Raw genomic sequence first — 22,651 nt, 5'->3', positions numbered from 1 at the left:
CTCTTCCAACTCTAGGATTCTTGGCTTGCCTGTTGGCCGAGCTCTGTTTACTGAGCTGCAGGGACTGGGACTGTAGCTATAGAGAGACCTAACCAAGTCTCTGACTCCCTCACTTAAGCCTTAAACTCTTACTTTTGCAGCATGACAAGCCGACCACTGTGATCAAGAAGGAATCTTATTTTAAGTGAACAGGGAGGATTAATATCCCAGCCCTTTACTTTGACTAAGTTCTTGAGACACTCCTGACAGCTACAGGCACTATTTTGTCCAATCGAGGTAATCTCCAGTGCTGTTCTCACAGATCATTGAGTTTCTTTCTCCTAAGAACCATGTCCTCCACCCACCAGGCTCACTCCTTCCCTTGTTTACATGATTGCTTATTCTCAAATGAAAGAGTGGCAAACCAAGAGGCTTTGATCTTGCTCAGGACTGTTGATTCTCTTTCAACTCCCTTCAGCGGTTTGAGTTGCCCCTTGAATGTGCAAACAAACCAAGAAATGAAATTATTTCAGGAAGCATTACCCCGGGAAGTATGAATTATGTTATTTTTTTAAAGATATTTTTTCTTGTTTGAAATGTGAAGTTGAGATCTGTATCTCTATGGAGAGTGACAACAGATGAATATGGCAAATGCATGAGATCAACTACTATGTTCTATTGCATTTAGTAAAATAATTGCAGTGTTGCACTGGGCAACATGGTATATATAGTGCAGTGGCTCCCAAACTTTTCTATGCCCCACATCTGTAGAAAATGTTTGATTAATATTCGCACCTTCTACAAAAGTCATATCCCATTTGAAGACATAGAAGTTTAATTTCTCATTTTTGAACCACAAACCACATACAATACAGCAGGTGAACAAATTAACTTTAAAAATAAGCTTTTGATCTAATGCAAAAAACAGAAATCTAAATTGAGCTATTAGATTCTAATGTATTCAGGGGGGAAAAAAGAATAGTGACTCGCGATTCAAGGACACAAGCCATCCTTTTTGGGACCCCCTGAAATTCCATCTCACACCTTCTGGGGATGTGGGACCTCCAGTTTGGGAACCCATGGTATATTGGTTTCAGTGTTGGGACCTTCTTGCACCACTTAAATAACCAGGCCTATCTCTTCTGAACTGAAATGTAATTCAGACTGCAACTGGGTCCTATCACAAGGATTTTGCCACTGAAGCCACTTGGTGAATCATGGAGTTGGAAAAGACTCCAAGGGCCCTGATCCAGTCCAGCCCCATTCTGCCATGCAGGAACCCTCCACCAAAGCATCCCCATTGACAGATGGCCATCCAACCTCTGTTTAAATGCCTTCATGGAAGGAGACTCCACTACACTCCAAAGAAGGAGTTCGTTCCACTGTCAAACAGCCCTTACTGTCAGGAGGTTCCTCCTAATGTTGAGCTGGAATCTCTTTTCCTGTATTTTGCTCCCTTCTCAATATGACATCCCTTCAAATATTTAAATTTAAATATTTAAACAGGGCTATCATATCTCCTCTTAACCTTTTCTTCTCCAGGCTAAACATCCCCAGCTCCCTAAGGCGTTCCTACAGGGCTTCATGATTTCCAGACCTTTCATCATTTTAGTCGCCCTCCTTTGGACACATTCCAGTTTCTCAATGGATGGTATGCTTTGATTGTGAGTTCCTGCATGACAGGGGGGTTGGACTAAATGGTCCTTGTGGTTTCTTCCAACTCTATGATTCCATGACTCTAAGCCTCAGTGCTCCACACACCCTCCAGAGTTACCTCCTCCCATGTTGCAGTTAGGGTCAGACTTACGCAGTATCCCTTAATTCAGTAATCAAAAGAGCTGCCACTTCACTAGGTCTACAGCAGGTCTATTTCTCCTTGTCTCTTCCCAAGTAAAGAAACTGTGGCTGCTCCCCACATCCCCTGTGTCCCACCTACATTTCTTTCTCCTTTTTTTCTTTAAAAAACAATGGGAGAAAAGGGGATATGCCCAATGAGTACATTAACCCAGAGGGCTTGAAGTGCTTAACTCTTTAAAATACCTTTGATTTCAGGTGATGCTTTGCTTCTGAATCTCTGGACCACAGCTGGTCTTAGACAAAATGGCCGCAAAGCAGCCAAATATTAATTTCTCATCAGACAAGGTTTCTTCACTTAGGTTGTGTCCACTTTTGATGCCTCCCTTAGTCTTCACTGCTGGTGTCGATGCAATAGGTACAGGAGCGTGAAAACATTTACCCGCAAGCTTTCCACAATCTTCGACTGTACAGGTGACTACCCTGCTACTGGATTTGGGGGACTTTGGAGATATGTGTATAGCTTTTCTCATCATGCAAAAAATGAGATGAGGGAAGGTGGGGTGCCTATGCAATATTTTGTGAACTTTGCAAACAGATCTTTTGCTAATAGACTGATGTCAATGATAGTTGCTCAGAAGACAAATTCTACAGGACTTATGTCAAAGCAAATGTGTTCAGCTGCAGGTTCACAGCCCGGTGAATAATTTTCACAATGCATAAAGATTTCCCCCTTAGAAAGTCAATCCTTCATCAATGTGGCTCCCTAGTCTTTGTTTCAGTATTACTTTGACAATCTGAATATTCCCTATCATCTTAAAAGAGAATTCAGCTGGTCTTTTCTGTTATGTCCTCTTCGTGGTATTTGGAAATGACTAATCAATCTCTTGCAGAATTTGAAATCTGGTTCTGAATAGCAAAATGTCATGAACCTACAGAAGGAATGAGTACCAAATATGCATGGATAATGAAGTGACCAAATAATGAACCTCAAGAATAATGAAGTGCTCGAATAGAGGCTGAATCAGCATGTATTGAACCAATAAATAACAAGCGCATGTTTTGGCAAAGAGGCCTTTTGAATCCAAACTATGATTGGCTTTGAATATGAACTTTCAAATGAGGGTTTTAGCCACATGCCATTAAAACCCATATAGGGCCACTGCCATTAAAACAGATTTGGAAAAGACAGTTGTTCTTGCCTTCCCATCAAATTGAGATAAAATCTACATGCAGAGTCACTAAATCAGAAGTAAGAAACTAGATGATTTCCTTAGGTTTAGGATTGCAACTTCTATCAGCCCTAACTAGCATGGCTGTGGTTGAGGATTATGGGAGTTCTGAACTAAAGTCCGAAATGTATTGAGAACAACAGGTTGCCAATTTGTGTTATAGATGTAGAAGCTTCATGTAGAAGGATACACATTGGCCTTACTCTGTTGAAAGCATGACGCACATTGGCCTTTCTTCACTTTTCTCAAGAGGAACTGGCAGAAATTAAGTTACAAGAAAGTAGATAATAGCCCTGTTTCAGAACCTGGGCCTTTTATCCTGGGAGAAATCTGTCCCCTTACAACACCACATACTCTAAGACATTTGTGAGGATGTGTGGCACTTTTGTAAGGCTGTAAATGTGATCAACCCTTGTCAGCATGATGTGGGATGATGGGAAGTGCAGCCCAATGATGTCTGGAAGACGACACATTCCCACCAGAGTAAAGCACAGGAAGGCTGACAGACTCAGTGGCTTTATGTCATCATGCGTTGTGTTATAGGCAAATCCCCCCCCCCCCCCAGCAGATAATGCTTTCATCACAGACCCTACTCCCTTTGAATGGCAGTAATCAAAGATGAATGAAAAGACAGCAAATAACAGCCTCAGAAAAGACCAGAGTTTCTTACCAGCTTCTGCACCCTTCTAGCAGCTCACCCTGGGACGCTACAACTCTTTAACCTCTGCTTCTCTCTTTCTTCAGGCACCCCAGGTATAATCCCTTCTTCTATCCCCCTCTCAAATAAGTGGGACAGCAGAAGCTGCATACCTCCAGTTCTCTGGTCATGAAAGCTCTGAGCTGCTATCTTGTCCATGACAGAGCAAGTACTGTGGCTGCATTGCAGCACCCTCTCCTCACCTTTACAGTTTGCTGGCAATCTCCCTTCATATGTTTCTGATATGGAAGAAGAGTGAGTCATAGAAATTCCAGTGAATGAACTTCAACTGCCATTTATATACTCTCTCTCTCTCTCTATATATATATATATATATATTCCACTGATAAATACTTTTTCAATCATAATAACATCTCAGCTTTTGAGTAGCTGCAGGGGGTTTATTTCAGCGATATATTTTGTGTGTGCGTGTTTATACATAAATCTTCTTTCTGTAAAAGCTGAGTTACACACTGAGAATCAGCAGCAGCCATTATAAATCTAAATCATGCCAGACAAACATATACTTCTTAATCATTTTCTTTTAGTTTCTTTCCCCCCGTATTCTTCTGTCAAGTGTGGGAGTTGATGGTTAAAGAAAAAGAACCTTACCAGAAGAAAGACAATCATAAACTTATTTGAACGTATCACAGATACATTTCTTAAATACAAAGACCTATATACCTTATAAATATGAAAATGAAGGATTTGTTCTATTGATGTTATTTCGGTGACAAGTTACTTAATATTTTTCATTCCACTGTCAGATATCAGTGTTTGCTTGTATTTATGTATGCAGACTTATTTGTTAATTTTTGGAGTATTAATACTCCTAATACTGCACTGTCGTAATATTAGAGCCCACTGTAAACCTAACGCAGGGCCCGAACAGACAGCCAAAAATAAAGCTGCTTCCGGTCACTTTGGAGGTATGCTGTTTAAATGATACATGCATCCTAAGAGGCCGGAAGCCACGCAAAGCCATGCTCCAATCCTAAGGACTGGAGCACAGCTTTGGCGCGGCTTCTGGCCTCTTAAGATATGTGTGTCATTTAAACAGCATACCTCCAAAGTGACCCAAAGTAGCTTTATTTTGCCCTGTCTATTTGGGACCACAGTGATCCCTCACAGGGATTAGGCACAAAGCCATGCCATGTCAGCAGAAATGACCTTCTGCTAGACTCGAGGAACTCAAATCTGTTGCCACATTTCAAGAGATCTGCCAGCAGCACACTCTTGACAGCCCAACTGCTCTGAGAGCTAAGATCTACTAGAAAAAGACTCAGTAGGTCAGTGGTTCCCAATCTGTGGGTCAGGACCCCTTTGGGGGTCGAACAACCCTTTCACAGGGGTCACCTAAGACCATCGGAAAACACCTATTTAATTACAATTATGAAGTAGCAACAATTTCATGGTTGGGGTTCACCACAACATGAGGAACTATATTAAAGGGTGGCGGCATTAGTAAGGTTGGAAAACACTGCAATAGGTGAAGAAGAAGGGTTAGGACAAGTCGGGAGTAGTATCACACACAAGACCTAGGAACACAGCCATAATGGCAACCCAAAGTTAAGCCTGAGTGAATAGTCCTAGATAATTTTCAACGCACCTAGAGTGACAGGTGATACATTCAGCATAGTTTCAGCTGGCTTAGTGTCAGCAGCTTGCTATCAGCCAACTTTATTGGTTAAGATGGTACTTTTAAATTGACAAATATAACTAAAATGTTCAACAGAATTCACGGTTGGGTAATATTTATTATTGAGTAATCCTTTATTAGGATCTGTGGGTTTTGTTTTTCCCCCTTAAGGACCAGCAAAATTAGCCCCCCTCCAAAAGGAAGATCAGTATGAGTCCACGTCCACCTCCCACAAGTTCTCAGATATTCCACATCGCATTGCTCATCTGAACCTCTGAGAACTCATGACAAATCTCAGAGGAAATGGATCCTAGTTCTTCACAGGATAGGACTTTCTCACCCAGGCTGCTGCTACTCCCAGATCTCAGTGGCCTACATCTTATTCAGACCCCCTTCGCGGAGTGTGGCACCCCGGCACACCAGATATTTCTGGGAGGTTTGCAATAGGAAGTAAAGATCCAAATTGTCTTGAGAGTTGGATCTTTGGGTTGGTGGTCCAGTAAATGGGTGGCTGGCTGTTGGGATGGGGAAATCCAGCCTTTGGTTTCTCCCTTGGGCTCAGACATTTTGCCTTTCTTATATAGTTACCACTAAACTTCAGATATTTCCTCATAATATCTAAAAGCATATATCTATACTGTGACATCGCCATGTTGTGTGTCTGCTTACTTACCTTTATTCCTTCTGATTTATATTTTGCCTTTGCACTGACATGGAACTCAAGACAGTTCAGAACAACATTGGCAAATATTTAAAATATGCAGATAAAACCACAAAAAGTTATAATACTAAAACACAGTCAAACAAACTAGACTTTCAAAATATGGTTGAATTTAAAGCAAAGTTATTCTCTCAAATCTATTTGATTCATTTCAAAATCCATTTCAGTCATTTCACACTCAAGGAAAGAAATGGCACCACTTTCCAATGAGAATTGTACTCTTACCGAGGACGGTCAGTCGGGCTGGTCTGGAACGGATGGCAGCCTGAATAGCCTGGCATTCATACACAGCATCATCTTGGAGATCTGCTCTCAGAATCTTCAGGTGATGTTCCCCTGACAGATGGTCCCCCACAACCAAATAGCGTGGGTAGCCTATGACAGACAATAAAAACAAACATCTGGTCAAGCTAGAGCTCTAAGTACTGGTAAATGGGTCCTCTAGTACCAAGGACTTTGAAACAGAAATATCTAAAGACCGAAATTTGAAGGTGGCCCAGTTGCCTGATTGACTGCTGAGACAGGACATAGAGAAAAGACTGTATGCCCATTCCTCTTTAGGAGGCCCAATGTAATGAAGTGGTTTGGGTGTTGGACTAGGACTCTAGGAGGTCAGGGTTTTAATCCCCTTTCAACCATGGAAATCCATTAATAACCTTGAACAAGTCAGGCTCTCTAAGAAGTCTTAGAAGAAGACAATGGCAAACCTCTTCTGCATAAATCTTGTCAAGAATACCTTATGTTGACTAGAAGGTACCTAACAACAAGAAACTTTCTTTGGGCTCTTTAGAAACCCATTAATCCTCTATGAGCAGAGCCAAACAGTGACATAAAGAAAGTGTGGCTATACATAATGGGAGATGATACTTTCTCTCAAACCATGGTCAATTCTCTCTGGCTTCCTTCTATTCACAGTCTTTTCCCTTTTGTCTTTTTTTCATTTTTGGAGGTGGGAATTTAACAATAATCCAACATGGTGTAGTGTTTTGAGTGTTGGACTCAAAATTCGAACTCTGGAGACCAGAGTTCAAATCCCAACTCAGCCATTGCAACCCACTGGGTGACCATAGTCACACTCTCTCATTCTCAGAGGAAGGCAAAGGCAAATCCCCTTTAAACAAATCTTGCCGAGAAAACACTGATAGGCCTTTTACAGACTGCCAAAACAAAGCTGCTTCGGGTCTCTTTGGAGATATGCTATTTAAATGATGCATGGGTCCTAAGAATCCGGAAGCTGCACCAAAGCTGCATTCCAGTGCTTAGGAATGGAGTGTGGCTTTGGTGCAACCTCCAGACTCTTAGGACCCATGCATCATTTAAATAGCATACCTCCAAAGAGACCTGAAGCAGCTTTATTTTGGCAGTCTGTAACAGGCCATAGATTCACCTTAGGGTTGACTTGAAGGCACACTATAGCAAAAACAATTCAACAACACCATCTCCTGCCTGCAGTCTGCAGTGGTCCATTACTGCTGGTGTATGCTACGCCTACATAAAATGCTTAAGCACCTCCAAATATCCAGCAGTCACCTGATGGATCTGAGTGTATCTTCACTCCAAGAGAGCTAAGTACATACTTGAGCCCTTATGCATTTTTCACTGAAGTCTACAAACGTCCTTAAGAACCTTGTGTAAAGTGATCTTAAGAACAATGTCATAAAGTTCTGACCCAGTCCAGCATCTTTGCATATGCTAACCTTTATGCAGGAAAACAGTTCTATTAGCATAGATGGCATCCTGAATGCATTGGCCATGATTAAACATTGTGTTGTGGGGGGTATAAACAGGGTACTGACACTGGATGATCATTACAGGCTTTATCTTCCTAGAATCATAGAATAACAGAGTTGGAAGAGACCACAAGGGCCATCCAGTCCAACCCCATTTTGCCATGCAGGAAATCTCCATCGAAGCATGCCCAACAGATGGCCATCCAACCTCTATTTAAAAACCTCCAAGGAAGGAGACCCCACTACACTCCGAGGAAGGAGTGTGTTCCACTGTTGAACAGCCCTTACTGTTAGGAAGTTCCTCCTGATGTTGAGCTGGAATCTCTTTTCCTGCAGCTTGCTTCCATTGTTCCAAGTCCTATTCTCTGGAGCAGCAGAAAACAAGCTTGCTCCCTTCTCAAGAAGACATCCTTTCAAGTATTTAAACAGGGCTATCATATCACCTCTTAACTTCCTCTTTTCCAGGCTAAACATCCTCAGCTCCCTGAGTCCTTCCTCATAGGGCTTCATGATTTCCAAGACCCTTCACCATTTTAGTCGCCCTCCTTTGGACACATGGCTCCAGTTTCTCCACATCCTTTTTGTGGATGCCCAACTACGTACGTTGCCCAAGTTACTACAGGCCTGAAGTCTTGGCCCTCCCTCCCATCTCCAATCCTTACTGGGCCTGATGATTAATGAGCTGTGAAAGAGAGGCAGCTTGGCACACTTGCACGGTTCGTTTCCCCCCTCCTCTGCTTTGTTTTTCAAGCTATCAACAGCAGGATTTGCTCTCGTGAACCGCAAGAAATACAAATGAAGGGTTTGTTTGTATTTAGCTAATTAGATGACTAGCTGAGCTAGTAGCACACACACAGGCAGAGACCCAGCTTGCTAAAGCAGAGCTGGCAAAGTTAATTGCCGAAGTTGCTCAGAATGATACGTCAGCCACATTAGCGCTTGGTATGCATTCCCCATTCTGACGTTTGGGGGGAAAATAATAAACCACTGGAAGCATGGAGGAGTGGGTGTGTAATGGGGAATATATATTGCAAATATATATCTCAAGGCAGAGGGATGTGAAGGAGAGTATGAAGGTATACAGTATATACAAATGGTTGCATGGATCAATTTACAGAGGGGAGGGCGGAGGGATGTAGGCAGAGAATCAGAGTGGAGGGAAGGAGGAAGACCAGAACGTAAGTCTTTCAATGGCTCTAACTCAATGGTCCTCAAACTGTGCTCTTTAAGGGATTTTGGACTTCAGCTCCCAGAATCCCAGACTATTGGCCAACATGGCTGAGGCTTCTGGGAACTGAAGTCCAAAATCTCTTGGGGCTCACTGCTCTAACTATTACAGTTACATATAGCTATATATGCTAATAGAATTTCAGGATCTCAAGGCCTGGCTCCTTTTCTCTTGGTCTCAGGGCAAAGAAAGAAACATGAAGGAAAGAGTGTTTCCTTGGGGGAACAAAAAAACCCTGGGTTCTGCTAGTACCACTGCTATCAGCTGTTTCAATGCAGCTGCTCTAGACTTTTCAGGTGCCTTCATAATGTATCACTGTGGAAAGTTAGGACTCACCAGAGGCACCATCATGCCAGCAGTCAGCTCCCTGGGCTCAGGGATGAATGAAGTCAAGTTATCAACCTCAGTTAAAAGCTCTGGGGGTGAGGGAGGAAGGCAAGAAACCACCAAAGATGATAAATCTGGACCTGAAAGGCAGGTAGTGGCTGCAAGATAGCAAAAGTGATGTAGACTCTTTGGGCCTGAGTTTGCAGGGGAACAGAGGGTCGTTGTTCAGAAGCCCCACCCCCGGCATGCGAACTGTAAAAGGTTTGCCATCACTGTCCTATGAGGAACAACTTGGGCAGCTGGGGATGTTTAGCCTGGAGAAAAGAAGATTATGAGGTGATATGATAGCCCTGTTTAAATATTTGAAGGGATGTCATATTGAGGAGGGAGCAAATTTGTTTTCTGCTGCTCCAGAGAATAGGACCCGGAAGAATGGATGCAAACAGCAGGAAAAGAAATTCCACTTCAACATTCAGAGGAACTTCCTGAGAGTAAGGGCCATCTGACAGTGGAACACACTTCTTTGAAAAGTGGTGGAGTTTCCTTCCTTGGAGGTCTTTAAACAGAGGCTGGATGGCCATCTGTCAGGGATGCTTTGGTTGAGAGTTCCTGAATGGCAGGATGGGATTGGACTGGATGGCTTTGTGGTCTCTTCCAACTCTATGGGGCTTTCTAGACGGCCCTTTGGGACGTCCGGAGGACGTCCCATTTTAAAAAAGGGGCGTCTCTTTTAGACGCCCCTGGGCCTCGTACGGACTCCGTCCGTACAAGATGGCGCCGGCCTTTCTACATGGCCGGCGCCATCTTTACGTACTGGACGCTGAGCATCCAGACGCGTCGCGCCGCTGCTGACGTAGCGAGCGCGCCCCTGGCGCCTCGCTACGTCGCAAACGCGACGCCAAAAGAAGCTCCATTTTGGAGCTTCTTTTTTCGGTCCGCGCGGGAGTCGGGCCGTTTGAAGGCTCCGGCTCCCCCGCGGACCTTCTGGCGGCGGCGCCAGACCGCTGCAAAGCGGCGGTCTGTACCCCGCCTATGATTCTAAACCTGCCATTCTAGCCTCTTCTTCTCTCCTGCAACCATTTATCTATGTACTGCCAAGATTCTCATCCTGAAACCACTTACCTGCATACCACAGAGGTTCATCTTGAAGCCACTTCCACTGATTTCTGGTCTAAATGTCTATTCAAGGATTCCCTAAATTTAAAATTAAAGCTGTTCTCTCTACGTACATGGTCCTGTGCTTTCTTGAACAGGCATGCAAGTTTCATATAATCTTTTTTTATTGAACCTGTAACCTCCACTGCAACCATGCTTAATAATATCACCCGAATCCATCCCCTGTGGCAGCACCACGAACTGTCCCTGGGTCTCAGGATTTTGGCCCTAAAATCTCGAGGGCTGGGATACACTTGACTTGGAAACCCTAAGCTCCAGTCAATTGCTGACTGTTCTACATTCATGTTCGAATTGTGGGCTACGCATAAGGACATGGCCACTCTGAGAAGAGAATCTTGGGCCAGAAAGGTCTTCAGTTTCATCAGTACAGCTCTTCTGAGGTTATGAAGGACAAATTTCTTCCCCACATCTTGGCATAATTTCTTTGAATGGAGCTTAGCTTGCGCAATGCTCTGAAGCAGCCTACAGTCTCTCTCTGATGCACAGATCACCCCCATGGGTACAGTAAGAAGATGCCTTGCATCATTGCTCTGAGACACAGAGGAGTATTCCCATTTTACAGTAGACTTCTGAGGTTTGGGGAGTGCATCTATGGATGGATGGATGGATGGATGGATGGATGGATGGATATATATATATATATATATATATATATATATATATATATATATATTTCTTATTGCTGGTAAGCTTACAGTGGATTTAAGGTCTGATTCAGACATCATGCAAACTGATATGATGTTCGAACAGATGGAGCCTGCTTTGTCTGTACACATGCACAGTGTGTGCCCATGCATGCACAGCTCCTCTGATGAGGAAATGTTTAACTCTTACAGTTACTGGGAATTCATCTTAATCCTAATTATCATACTGTCAAAAATTCCACATATGAAAAACTAGGACATGTGTGGCCAAGCAATATCTGAATGTTGTCAAGATGGCAAAAGTTGTAAAGCAGGGAGAAAAACAAGACCCAGGAGACTGCAAAAGTTTGCTTTTCCCTGAGGCTACTGGGAAGGACAAGCTTCTGCTCCTTCCTCCTCTGTTGCTTTTGCTGTGTTAAGTAAATACAAACATCTTTTGTACTTTGAACTCAGTGTGTACAAATGGAAGTAAGCCAAGGACAAAGGATGAAAACAGGAGAAGGCAGAAACTGGGACATTTTAAAAGTAGCTGGAAAAGTGTGCATTGTCCCAGTCAAACTGGTACAGTTGGGGCGTATGAGTTATTGGCTCATAACCTTAAGAGTTTTTTTGCATTTCCTATCAGCATTCTCATTCTGTTCCCATTTCCACATCAGGTTGACAAACTGTTTACGGTCATTATCCAGATCTTATGTCTGACTTTCATAAATCCATTGTAGTTATTTGCAAGCCATGACAATGGAGTTAATCAGACGCGAGTTTTTGACGATTTTTCCTGCTTATTGCACAATGTTAGCGTCACCAACATTGCACAATAATGTGAAAGCGCGATGTTCTTCCAGACGCCATTAATTTCTATGGGAGCCCATTGCGCAACGCTCCCGTAGTTTTAGTTCCTCCCCTTTTTGTGCACTACGGGAAAAAAGGGAAGTTAGGCCTTTGTCTCCCGTTATCCTTGCGAATGTGTTGCGAAATGGTTTGGTGTGGTAGGCAGCAATGCAACGCAACGCAAAAGTTACTGATTGCAAAGTTCCCATGATGCTGGGCTGCTTTTTCACCCCATTCCCTTCCGGTGGCCTTCCTTTTTCAGGACAACCCCGGGGGAGGGGGGGTTGCTCGGTCCTGCATGAACACCTAGGAGGCTGCGAATTTAAGGGACCCCAAAGGGTCATCCATTCCAGCCCCATTCTTCTGTCCTGCATGAACACGTAGGAGGCTGCAAATTTAAGGGACCCCAAAGGGTCATCCATTCCAGCCCCATTCCTATGCCCTGCATGAACACCTAGGAGGCTGCAAATGTAAGGGGACCCTAAGGGTCATCCATTCCAGCCCCATTCCTCTGCCCTGTAAGAACACCTAGGAGGCTGCAAATTTAAGGGACCCCTAGGGGTCATCCATTCCAGCCCAATTCTTCTGCCCCGCATGAACTCCGAGGAGGCTAGGAATTTAAGGGACCCCCAGGGGTAATCCATTCCAGCCCCATTCTTCTGCCCCGCATGAACTCCGCGGAGGCTAGGAATTGAAGGAGTCCCTAGGGGTCATCCATTCCAGCCCTATTCTTCTGCCCCGCATGAAACAGGAAACTGGAGGGAGCTTCTCCCCTTTCCCCTCTCCCCCCCGGAAGCACAAAGGTCAGGATGCCACCAAAACCTCCAAGGAGCATGCGCAAATATGTTGATGCGAAATGTTCAAGATAAAATGAAGGTGCTGGTGTAGTAAAAAGTTCCGCTATGCATGGTTTCGCATCACGCAAATCGCAACTTTTGCGCAATTGTTGCGCTAACATAACGTTACGGGGGAATGACGGAAAAGAAAGCAATGTGGTAGAACATCGCTTTATAGGGTCATTGCGCAACGTTTGTTTCACTTCCTTAGCAGAACTGAGGGTCCAAAACCTCGTGTCTGATAAACTCCAATATCTGAGCAGAATAATCACAACTTGCAGGAGGCAGTCCTTCGTGGGTTTTGAAGCAACAGCTTAATGGAGGTCAAAGCCAAGCAAAGGAGAGGTGAATGGAATAAAAGTCTTTTGCACTTCAGGCCAGTGGTTTTAAAACAAGATGGTTTTAAAAAGTAACTAAAAGTACAGTAACTCTGATCTTAACTCATTATTTTGAGAGAGGGGAGGCTCAGGCAAATGCACTTTGCCCCATGCATTCACAGATTCTGCACCCACAGGTTCAACCATCCACAGTTTGAATGCAATTATAAAAAAAATTCCAAAAAACAAACTTTGATTTTTCCATTTTATATAAGTGATATCATTTTACTATTCCATTGTATTTAATGGGACTTGAGCATCCACAGATTTTGGTATCCACAGGGGTTTCTGGAACCAAACCCCAGTAGATACTAAGGGCTCACCGTATTGTAGAAGTTAGTTTTCAAGCTGTTGACAAAACTTTCACTTCAGAGGTGCCTAGTGGCATGAAAAAATTGGAGTCTGTTCTTCCTATGTCTTACTAGCTACAGGTCACTGTCATTTCCCACCCCATGTACTCCCTTTGCTGTGCCCCTGTCTCTTAGAGTCAGCGCAATATACTGGTTTCAGTGTTGGACTGGGACACTGGGAGGCCAGGGTTCAAATCCATGCTCAGCCATGGAAATCCACTGAGTGACCATGGGCAAGGCACACTCTCTCAGCCTCAGAGGAAGACAAAATTATGAACAAACTGTGCCAAGAAAACCGCATAATTAGGGTTGCCATAAGTCAAAAATGACTCAAGGGTACAGCAACAACATCATCAAAGTAATGGATGTTTACTTGTCAAGACCATGAGTTATAGCTCCCAACAGGAGCCAGTTGCAATGTTAGAAGGTCTCGGATACTTACTTGAGAGATCCCGGCCTACTCCAAGAGCAAGTCCATCTTTAATCCACAGCACGATTCCATTGTACTCTGGAATAGCACATAGCAAGGTCACAGGTTGCCCGGCGATCACTACTTGGTCCTGAGGCTGCTGTGTAAAAGAAGATGCTGGGCCTAGGGAAAAAGAAAAAGGGAGGCATAAACCCTGACATGCTGCAACCAGCAGTTTTATTTCTTTATTATTGATTAGTTTATTTTAAAAAACTTATATTGTGTGTTTCCTCCATAACTAGGACTCAAGTCAGGCTACATCAAGATGAAAATGCAAGCACAGATAGAAATGAAAGTTCTTCAAATAGCCTGGATTCAAGCAGCTTAGAATATTATAGATCATAACCAGCACTTCAAAACTGTGCCCAGAAATACATTGGTAGCCAGTAAAGCTGTAGCATAGCAATGTTTACATTTCCAATGCCCTATTCAGGCTTATCCCACACATTTTATGAAGCCTGATCTACTCTAGGGTCATCAACACATTTACACATAGTTCAGAATGGAGCAAACTGCTGATGTAAAAGAAATTTTTATGAATATGTTAAAGGTTAATGCATGCAGATGACAGCAGAGCAAACTCTATTCCTTGTCCCCATCTGCTCTAAGGGATTTTATGCCATGACAGGACAGACTCCAGAGAAGACCCATTCCTCAAGCGCATTGGGTGCTCTTCCTTCTCCTAAGGCAAGAGTGGGAAAGTCCAGTTATTAATAATAATAATAATAGTTATTGTTTGTTATTATTATTATTATTATAGTTCCAAGGAAACATGGGAGAGACAGGCCACAGACAGATTCCTTGAAAATGTAAATAATAATAATAATAATAATAATAATAATAATAATAATGTTTATTTGTAATGCCCTTTCACAACCCTTGGTCTATTAGGAAAGCCTCTCCTGCCCTAGGGGAAAGGGATTTTTTGAAACTACCAGAATAAAGGCACATCCTTTTTCTCGACATCTATAAAGCCAGGGAGAAAGGAATGGGCAGGCTTATTCAGTTCCCATTTCACCATCATTGTTTGTTTATTTGTTCATTTATTCATCTCCGAACTTGAACCAGAGGTGGCTCACAAAAGATGGTAAAACAACAACAACAATAAAACCATATACTTTTAAAACACTACTTTAATAGAAGAAGGGGAAAAATGTAAAATCCTTAAAAACTAAGTTGAAAATATAAAACCATTACAAATATAGAATCATAGAGTTGGAAGAGACCGCAAGGGCCATCCAGTCCAACCCCATTCTGCCATGCAGGAACTTTCCATCAAAGCATCCCCATCCAGCCTCTGCTTAAAGACCTCCAAAGAAGGAGACTCCACCAAAATCTCAGAGGAAGGAGTGTGTTCCACTGTCAAACATCCCTTACTGTCAGGACGTTCCTCCTAATGTTGAGGTGGAATCTCTTTTCCTGGAGCTTGCATCCATTGTTCCGTGTCCTAATCTCTGGAGCAGCAGAAAACAAGCTGGTTCCCTCCTCAATATCAAAATATGACATCCCTACAGATATTTAAACAGGGCTATGATATCACCTCTTAACCTTCTCCTCTCCAGGCTAAACATCCCCAGCTTCCTAAGGTGTTCCTCATAGGGCTTCATGGTTTCCAGACCCAAGCAAACAACCCAGTAAGAAGCTTTCCTGGGTGCTAGTATGAATCATAAGCTTGCTTGAAAAGAGAAGTTTGTGTCTGCTGGTGAAAGGAGAGCAGAGAAGGGCCCAGCCTAGCGTCCTGCAGAAGAGAATCCCAAACGGTTGGAGCAGCCACTAATAAGACAGAATAGGCTGGCTCAGCTCCATCAGGGCTAGCCTGAAGAAAGAGGCTCCTCCCTCCTTAACTGTCATTTTTTGGCCTATGAGGGAGAGAATAGGCTGGCCCACTTCCATCAGTGCTAGCCTGAAGAAAGAGGCTCCTCCCTCCATTAACTGCATCTTTCGGCCTATGAGGGAGAGAATAGGCTGGCTCAGCTCCATCAGGGCTAGCCTGAAGAAAGAGGCTCCTCCCTTCTTAACAGTCATCTTTTGGACTATGAGGGAGAGAATGGGCTGGCCCAGCTCCATCAGGGAGGGAGGAGCCTCTTTCTTCAGGCTAGCCCTGATGGAGCTGGGCCAGCGTATTCTCTCCCTCACAGGCCAAAAGATGACAGTTATGGAGGGAGGAGACTCTTTCTTCAGGCTAGCCCTGAAGAATCATAGAGTTGGAAGAGACCGCACGGGCCATCCAGTCCAACCCCCTGCCATGCCATTTGTCGGGAATGCTTTGATTTGGATTTCCTGCATGGCAGGGGGTTGGACTGGATGGCCCGTGCGGTCTCATCCAACTCTATGATTCTATGATTCTATGAAGAAAGAGGCTCCTCCCTCCTTAACTGTCATCTTTTGGCCTGTGAGGGAGAGAATAGGCTGGCCCAGTTCCATCAGGGCTAGCCTGAAGAAAGAGGCTCGTCCCTCCATAACTGTCATCTTTCAGCCTGTGAGGGAGAGAATAGGCTGGCCCAGCTCCATCAGGGATAGCCTGAAGAAAGAGGCTCCTCCCTCCATACCTGTCATCTTTCGGCCTGTGAGGGAGAGAATAGGCTGGCCTGGCTCCATCAGGGCTTGCCTGAAGAAAGAGGCTCCTCCCTCCTTGTCATCTTTTGGCCTGTGAGGGAGAGAATAGACTGGCCTGGCTCCATCAGGGCTAGCCTGAAGAAAGAGGCTCCTCCCTCCTTAACTGTCATCCTTCGGCCTATGAGGGAGAGAATAGGCTGGCCAGGCTTCATCAGGGCTAGCCTGAAGAAAGAGGCTCCTCCCTCCATAACTGTCATCTTTTGGCCTATGGGAGAGAATAGGCTGGCCCAGCTCCATCAGGAGGGAGGAGGCTCTTTCTTCAGGCTAGCCCTGATGGATCTGGGCAGAATCATAGAATCATAGTTGGAAGAGACCGCACGGGCCATCCAGTCCAAACCCCCTGCCATGCAGGAAATCCAAATCAAAGCATTCCCGACAGATGGCATGGCAGGGGGTTGGACTGCATGGTCCGTGCAGTCTCTTCCAGCTCTATGATTCTTCATGGCTAGCCTGAAGAAAGAGCCTCCTCCCTCCATAACTGTCATCTTTCGGCCTGTGAGGGAGAGAATAGGCTGGCCCAGTTCCATCAGGGCTAGCCTGAAGAAAGAGGCTCCTCCCTCCATAACTGTCATCTTTCAGCCTGTGAAGGAGAGAATAGGCTGGCCCAGCTCCATCAGAGATAGCCTGAAGAAAGAGGCTCCTCCCTCCTTGTCATCTTTTGGCCCGTGAGGGAGATAATAGGCTGGCCCGGCTCCATCAGGGCTAAGCTGAAGATAGAGCGCCCTCCCTCCATAACTAATTTAATTTGTTTTTTTTTTTATTTATAACTGTCATCTTTCGGCCTGTAAGGGAGTGACCAGGCAGGCCCAGCTCCACCAGGGCTAGCCTGAAGAAGAAGAGCCCTCCCTCCCGTCCATCTGCCTTGGTCCAGGCCTCAGAGGGAGAGAAGAATGCTGGACCTAATCCCTCCCCCCCTCACCATTCTCTTCTCTTTTTGTGTTGTGTCTTTTTAGATTGTAAGCCTGAGGGCAGGAAACCGTCTATTATCCCCTCTGTTGTAAGCTGCCCAGATTCCCAGTGATTGGGCGGCATATAAAGAAATCATATTATTATTATTATTATTATTATTATTATTATTATTACATTTATTTGGATAGGTAGAAATTGAAATACCATCAGGTTTCTAGTGAGATTTAGAACTGCAAATTGATCTAAACTCAGCTCTTTGTGCACTGTCTGTTCAAAATTACAATAGTGTTTTTGCAAAGTTACAAAGGGATTATTTTTGCTCCATGCATATATATTTTTCACTCTTTCTCTTCCCACATTCACATTAACTAACACCATTGTTGTGCAGTTTTGGTCTACTTGTATGTTTTTCTTTAGATTTATGCAATAAAATGGTCAGACCTTCTGTCTTCCTTTTTGTTTCTGATGGTACATGTTTGAACTAGCTGCACTGCTATTATTATCATATATGCAATTTCTGCAGAATGGAACCTCACTTCTTCAGTTTCATTTCTTTATTCAATGTTGGAAGGCAAGAATGCCCTATACCAACGTCACATAAGTACAAATGTGTACAAGTAGTATTCTCATTACCCTCCATGAGTAAAGGATGAAGGTATGAGGCTTTCTCTATCTGTAGAGGCTGTTCCTGAAACCTAATACCCTGAATATGAGTCGAAGATCTCTGTTTCAAGCTGAACCAGCAAAATGGGAAACAGCAACCACTGAATTTGTTAATGTATTTATTCAGTGTATTTCACCATGGGCACAGGACTCAAGGTGGCTTATAACTAGCTAAAGCAAAATATAAGTAACATCTTATGAATATAACATTTAAAAATAATTAAATAAACAATTCTATAAAAAGGACCAACTGAAAATGGTTTTTAATCACATTTAAAACATAGTAGCAAAGATAAAAGCAAAGCACATCCTGTTAAAAGACCCTTCTATCACAATGAGTTAAGTATATGATATGCTTGAATATAATGTTTACATGATATGCTGGAATATAAATGTTTCTAACTGGATGTAAGGTACTTATGTAACCATTTTATTTTTTTATGCTGGCTGCATGCCGTAATAACTTTCATTCATTCAATGAGTTAATAAGAGCCAAAAGCCTGCCGGTAAAAATGGTCTTTAGCTGCCAGTGGAAAGAGATAGCAAGTGAACCTTTTCTGGGAGGGAGTTCACCAGAACTTCACCCAGATAACTATGCTGTCATTTTGATCCAAGTAAAATGGATCCAGTGCTATGGACTCCTGTTCTTTAGTGTGTGCACATGGAGGTTAAATCCTAGTTAGAAGACAGCCATTGAATCAGTTGGACTTTCCTATGTTGATTCACAATTACTCTGACTGGGACTGATCAATAGGATTTCAGCTGATGTGTTTGTGCACCCTTTCATGATGAGCGCCTGTACTTCAAAATTGCAACTGCCCAATACTTGTAGCTTTTCCTCATGAATCTGTTCACATTACAGAATGATGGTACTATTATTCCACTTTAACAGCCCTGACTCGGTCATATGGAATCCTGAACTGGCACTTTAGGGAGAGGCATTTTGTCAGGACCCTGTTGAAAACAGGTCTGAGAAAATGACATGGATGTGGCCACTAGGTAGAGCTGTAGCGGATGTTATTACAGTTCTACTGGCATAGAATCATAGAGTTGGAAGAGATCCCAAGGGCCCTGATCCAGTCCAACCCCATTCTGCCATGCAGGAACTCTCAATCAAAGCATCTCCATTGACAGATGGCCATTCAGCCTCTGCTTAAAGACCTCCAAAGAAGGAGACTCCACTGCAGTCTGCATTTTGAAACAGTGCATCATGGGAAGGTGGATGCAACTGTCACTTCTTTTTCTGAGAGAGAATGTGGGTTAAACAGTTGGTGTAACTGCCTCAGAGGTTGTTGTTATGGCCGGTTGGTTGCCAAAGTAACTTATTTGAGAGTATTCAAGACGGATGTCTGATACTCTGTGTAATCTTTGTAAATAGTTCTGTCACAAAGATTAAAGAACCCTCATTTGAGAGAAATCTCGCTGTTGAGATTCATTCCTGTGTGAGAGACGAAGTTTGCTACGCAATTCAGATTCTTCACAGACCTCCTTCTGGGCGTCTTGTCTGCGTACGGAAATTCTGCTTGTGTTCACTTCAACAAGGGTTGTGAACCCAGCACACACCTTGACACATTTAGGCTGCATCCACACTGCATCCACACTGGAGAAATAATTTGGTTTGGCCCCGCTCAACTGCCCCGGCTCAAGGCTATGGAATTCTGGGAGTTGGAGTTTGTTGTGCGTCCAGAGCAGAGAACAAACTCAAACTCCCAGAATTCCATAGCCTTGAGCCAGAAAAGAGTTAAAGTGGAGCCAAACCGGGTTATTTCTCCAGTGTGGATGCAGCCTTAGGCTTCTCAGCCAAAGCACTCCAGTGCCTCACCAAACTAAAAACCCATTGATTCCATGGGATATAATATAATAATAATAAAATATTTATTTGTGTTTCCCCACCTCTCCCAATTGGATCAAAGCGGGGTTACAGACTATTTCGGTTTTCACTGCCTTCCTGAATATTTCTAATGAGGGCGCCAATCGGATGTCTTCAGGAAGGCTGTTCCACAATCTAGGAGCCCTTATTGAGAAGGCTCTTTGTGAAGTGGAAACATATTTGGGATTCATAGTTTCCAATAAATTCTTGCCTGATGTTCTAGGGGTTCTAAGGGTGTGGGGCGGATTGTATGGGGAGAGGCGGTCCCGCAAGTAACTTGGACCCAAGCCATATAGGGTTTTATAGGTCATAACCAACACCTTGTATTGTGCCCGGAAGCTGGTGGGGAGCCAGTGAAGATCTTTCAAAATAGGTGTTATATGGTCAAACCTTGAAGAACGGGTGACCAGTCTGGCTGCCATATTTTGTACTAGTTGAAGCTTCTGAACTTGATACAAGGGTAGCCCCAAGTAGAGCGCATTACAGAAGTCTAGACGAGAGGTTACCAGTGCGTGTACCACTGTTTCAAGGTCCCTTCAGTCCAGGAAGGGTCGCAATCAGCGTATCAATTGAAGTTGATAGCAAGCACTTCTGGCCGTCGCATCTACTTGAGATGTCAACTGCAGAGACAAATCCAGAAGTACTCCTAGACTGCGAACTTCATCCTTCAGGGGAAGTGTGACCCCGTCAAGGATGACAAATGTTCTTCCTTAGACCTTAGGGACCTATCACTAGTACTTCCATTTTCTCTGGATTCAGTCTGAGTTTGTTTTCCCTCATCCAGCCCATTACCGCCTTCAAGCAGGCATTCAGAGGAGAGATGCCGTCCGACTGCGTAAGTCGGAGACATAGAGAACCATATTTGAGTGTCATCAGCATACTGTTAACACCTCGCCCCATATCTCTGGATGATCTCTCCCAGCGGTTTCATGTAAATGTTAAACAGCATGGGGGACAAAATAGCTGCTTGAGGGACACCAGATGTCAGTTCCCTCTTAGAGAGCGTGTCCCCCAGCTTCACCATCTGGAATCTACCTGAGAGGTAGGAACGGAACCACTGGAGCGCAGTGCCTCCGATTCCTAACTCTCTCAGGCGTTCCAGAAGGATACCGTGGTTGACGGTATCGAAAGCCGCTGAGATATCCAAGAGCACCAATAAGGTCACACTTCCCCTGTCGGCGCTCAGACGGAGATCATCAACTAAGGCGACCATGGCCGTCTCAACTCCGTAGCCTGCTCTGAAGCCAGTTTGAAATGGGTCCAGATAATTGGTATCATCCAAGACAGATTGGAGTTGGGAGGCAACTGCCCTCTCGATCACCTTGCCCAAAAATGGTAACAACAAAACTGGTCTGTAATTATTTCTTACCAGTGGGTCCAGAGAGGGTTTTTTCAGCAGTGGTCTAACCACTGCTAGCTTTAATTTAGATGGAAATTTTCCCTCTCGGAAGGATGCATTGATTATGAATCGTAACAGTGTAGTTACTACTGTATTTTCTGGCGTATAAGACTACTTTTTAACCCAGGAAAATCTTCTCAAAAGTTGGGAGTCGTTTTATATGCCGGGTGTCATCTTATAGGGCAGGTACAGAAACTTCTGAGCCGGACTGGAGACTCTGCAGTCGCCGGATTGTAACTGAAGGGCGGAGCAAGCTGCAGGTGTCTGGGAAGCCTGGGGTATGGAAAAAAGAGCTGTGTTTGCAATACCGCTCTGATAGTCTTGGAGACAGGGAGGGCTGGGCAGGCAGGGAGAGCTGACCAATCCAAGCAGGCTTTGTATACAATAAGTTTTCCTGCTAAATATCTGCATGTCATAAGCCTTTGAATTAAAATTACCATATTGAAATCAAATCTGATGTTTTTTTAATTTTTATTTGGTGTTCGTTGGAAGAGGGGTAGTCTTATACGGTGAGTATATCCCAAGCTCTATATTTTAACTGGAAAAGTTGGGGGTCATCTTATATGCCCAGTCATTTTATACGCCGGAAAATACGGTACATCTCCTCCCTGAGCAGTCAACTAGGAAGGGCAGGGATCGAGAGCGCACGTTGTCTTCCTTACACTTCTAAGGAGCTTGTCCACTTCATCGGTATTTACGATAGAACCATGGAAGTTAAAGTGGAACAATAGTGATATAAGTGTGTAGTATAAATGGGCCCAAAGTGTTCTAGCCACTGATGATAGCATGCCTACAATGGGACTATAAATATTTTTAAAAAGATACAAAAGATCCAACAAATCGAATTACTGGATGACATTTTCCCACTAAGAATAATCCTGATAAATATACTACAGTGGGGACACTGGACTTTATCACACGGGAAGAATTTCTCTTAATTTCAAATGAAAAGAAAGTGGGGCCAGAACACATTCACGTAAATTTGCTAGTTCTGCGAATTTACATGAATTCGAATTGTGTTCAAACTAGCTTCCCATTGCCTGAAAAAAGCTTGCCATTGCCCAAAATTGCGTGTGATCACCTCTCATACAATAAGGTGAAACCCCATGATTGCATTCGGATTGCCATTGGATTATACTTCCAATTTCCCTTGTCTGATAGACTCCA

The 22,651-nt window shown here is 43.8% G+C and overlaps 1 protein-coding gene across 1 annotated transcript in view; it reads right to left on the bottom strand.

The window, feature by feature from the left end:
* The window catches only part of KIRREL3 (kirre like nephrin family adhesion molecule 3), a 691,985-nt gene that overhangs the window by 589,368 nt on the left and 79,966 nt on the right, over positions 1 to 22,651 (bottom strand). The window contains 2 exon segments of the mRNA XM_042473983.1: positions 6,288 to 6,437; positions 14,001 to 14,150. Of these exon segments, the coding sequence (XP_042329917.1) occupies positions 6,288 to 6,437; positions 14,001 to 14,150 (300 nt within the window).

Source organism: Sceloporus undulatus, chromosome 6 (genome assembly GCF_019175285.1).
Source record: "Sceloporus undulatus isolate JIND9_A2432 ecotype Alabama chromosome 6, SceUnd_v1.1, whole genome shotgun sequence".
Lineage (NCBI taxonomy): Eukaryota > Metazoa > Chordata > Lepidosauria > Squamata > Phrynosomatidae > Sceloporus > Sceloporus undulatus.
This window is presented reverse-complemented; position numbering and strand designations above follow the sequence as displayed.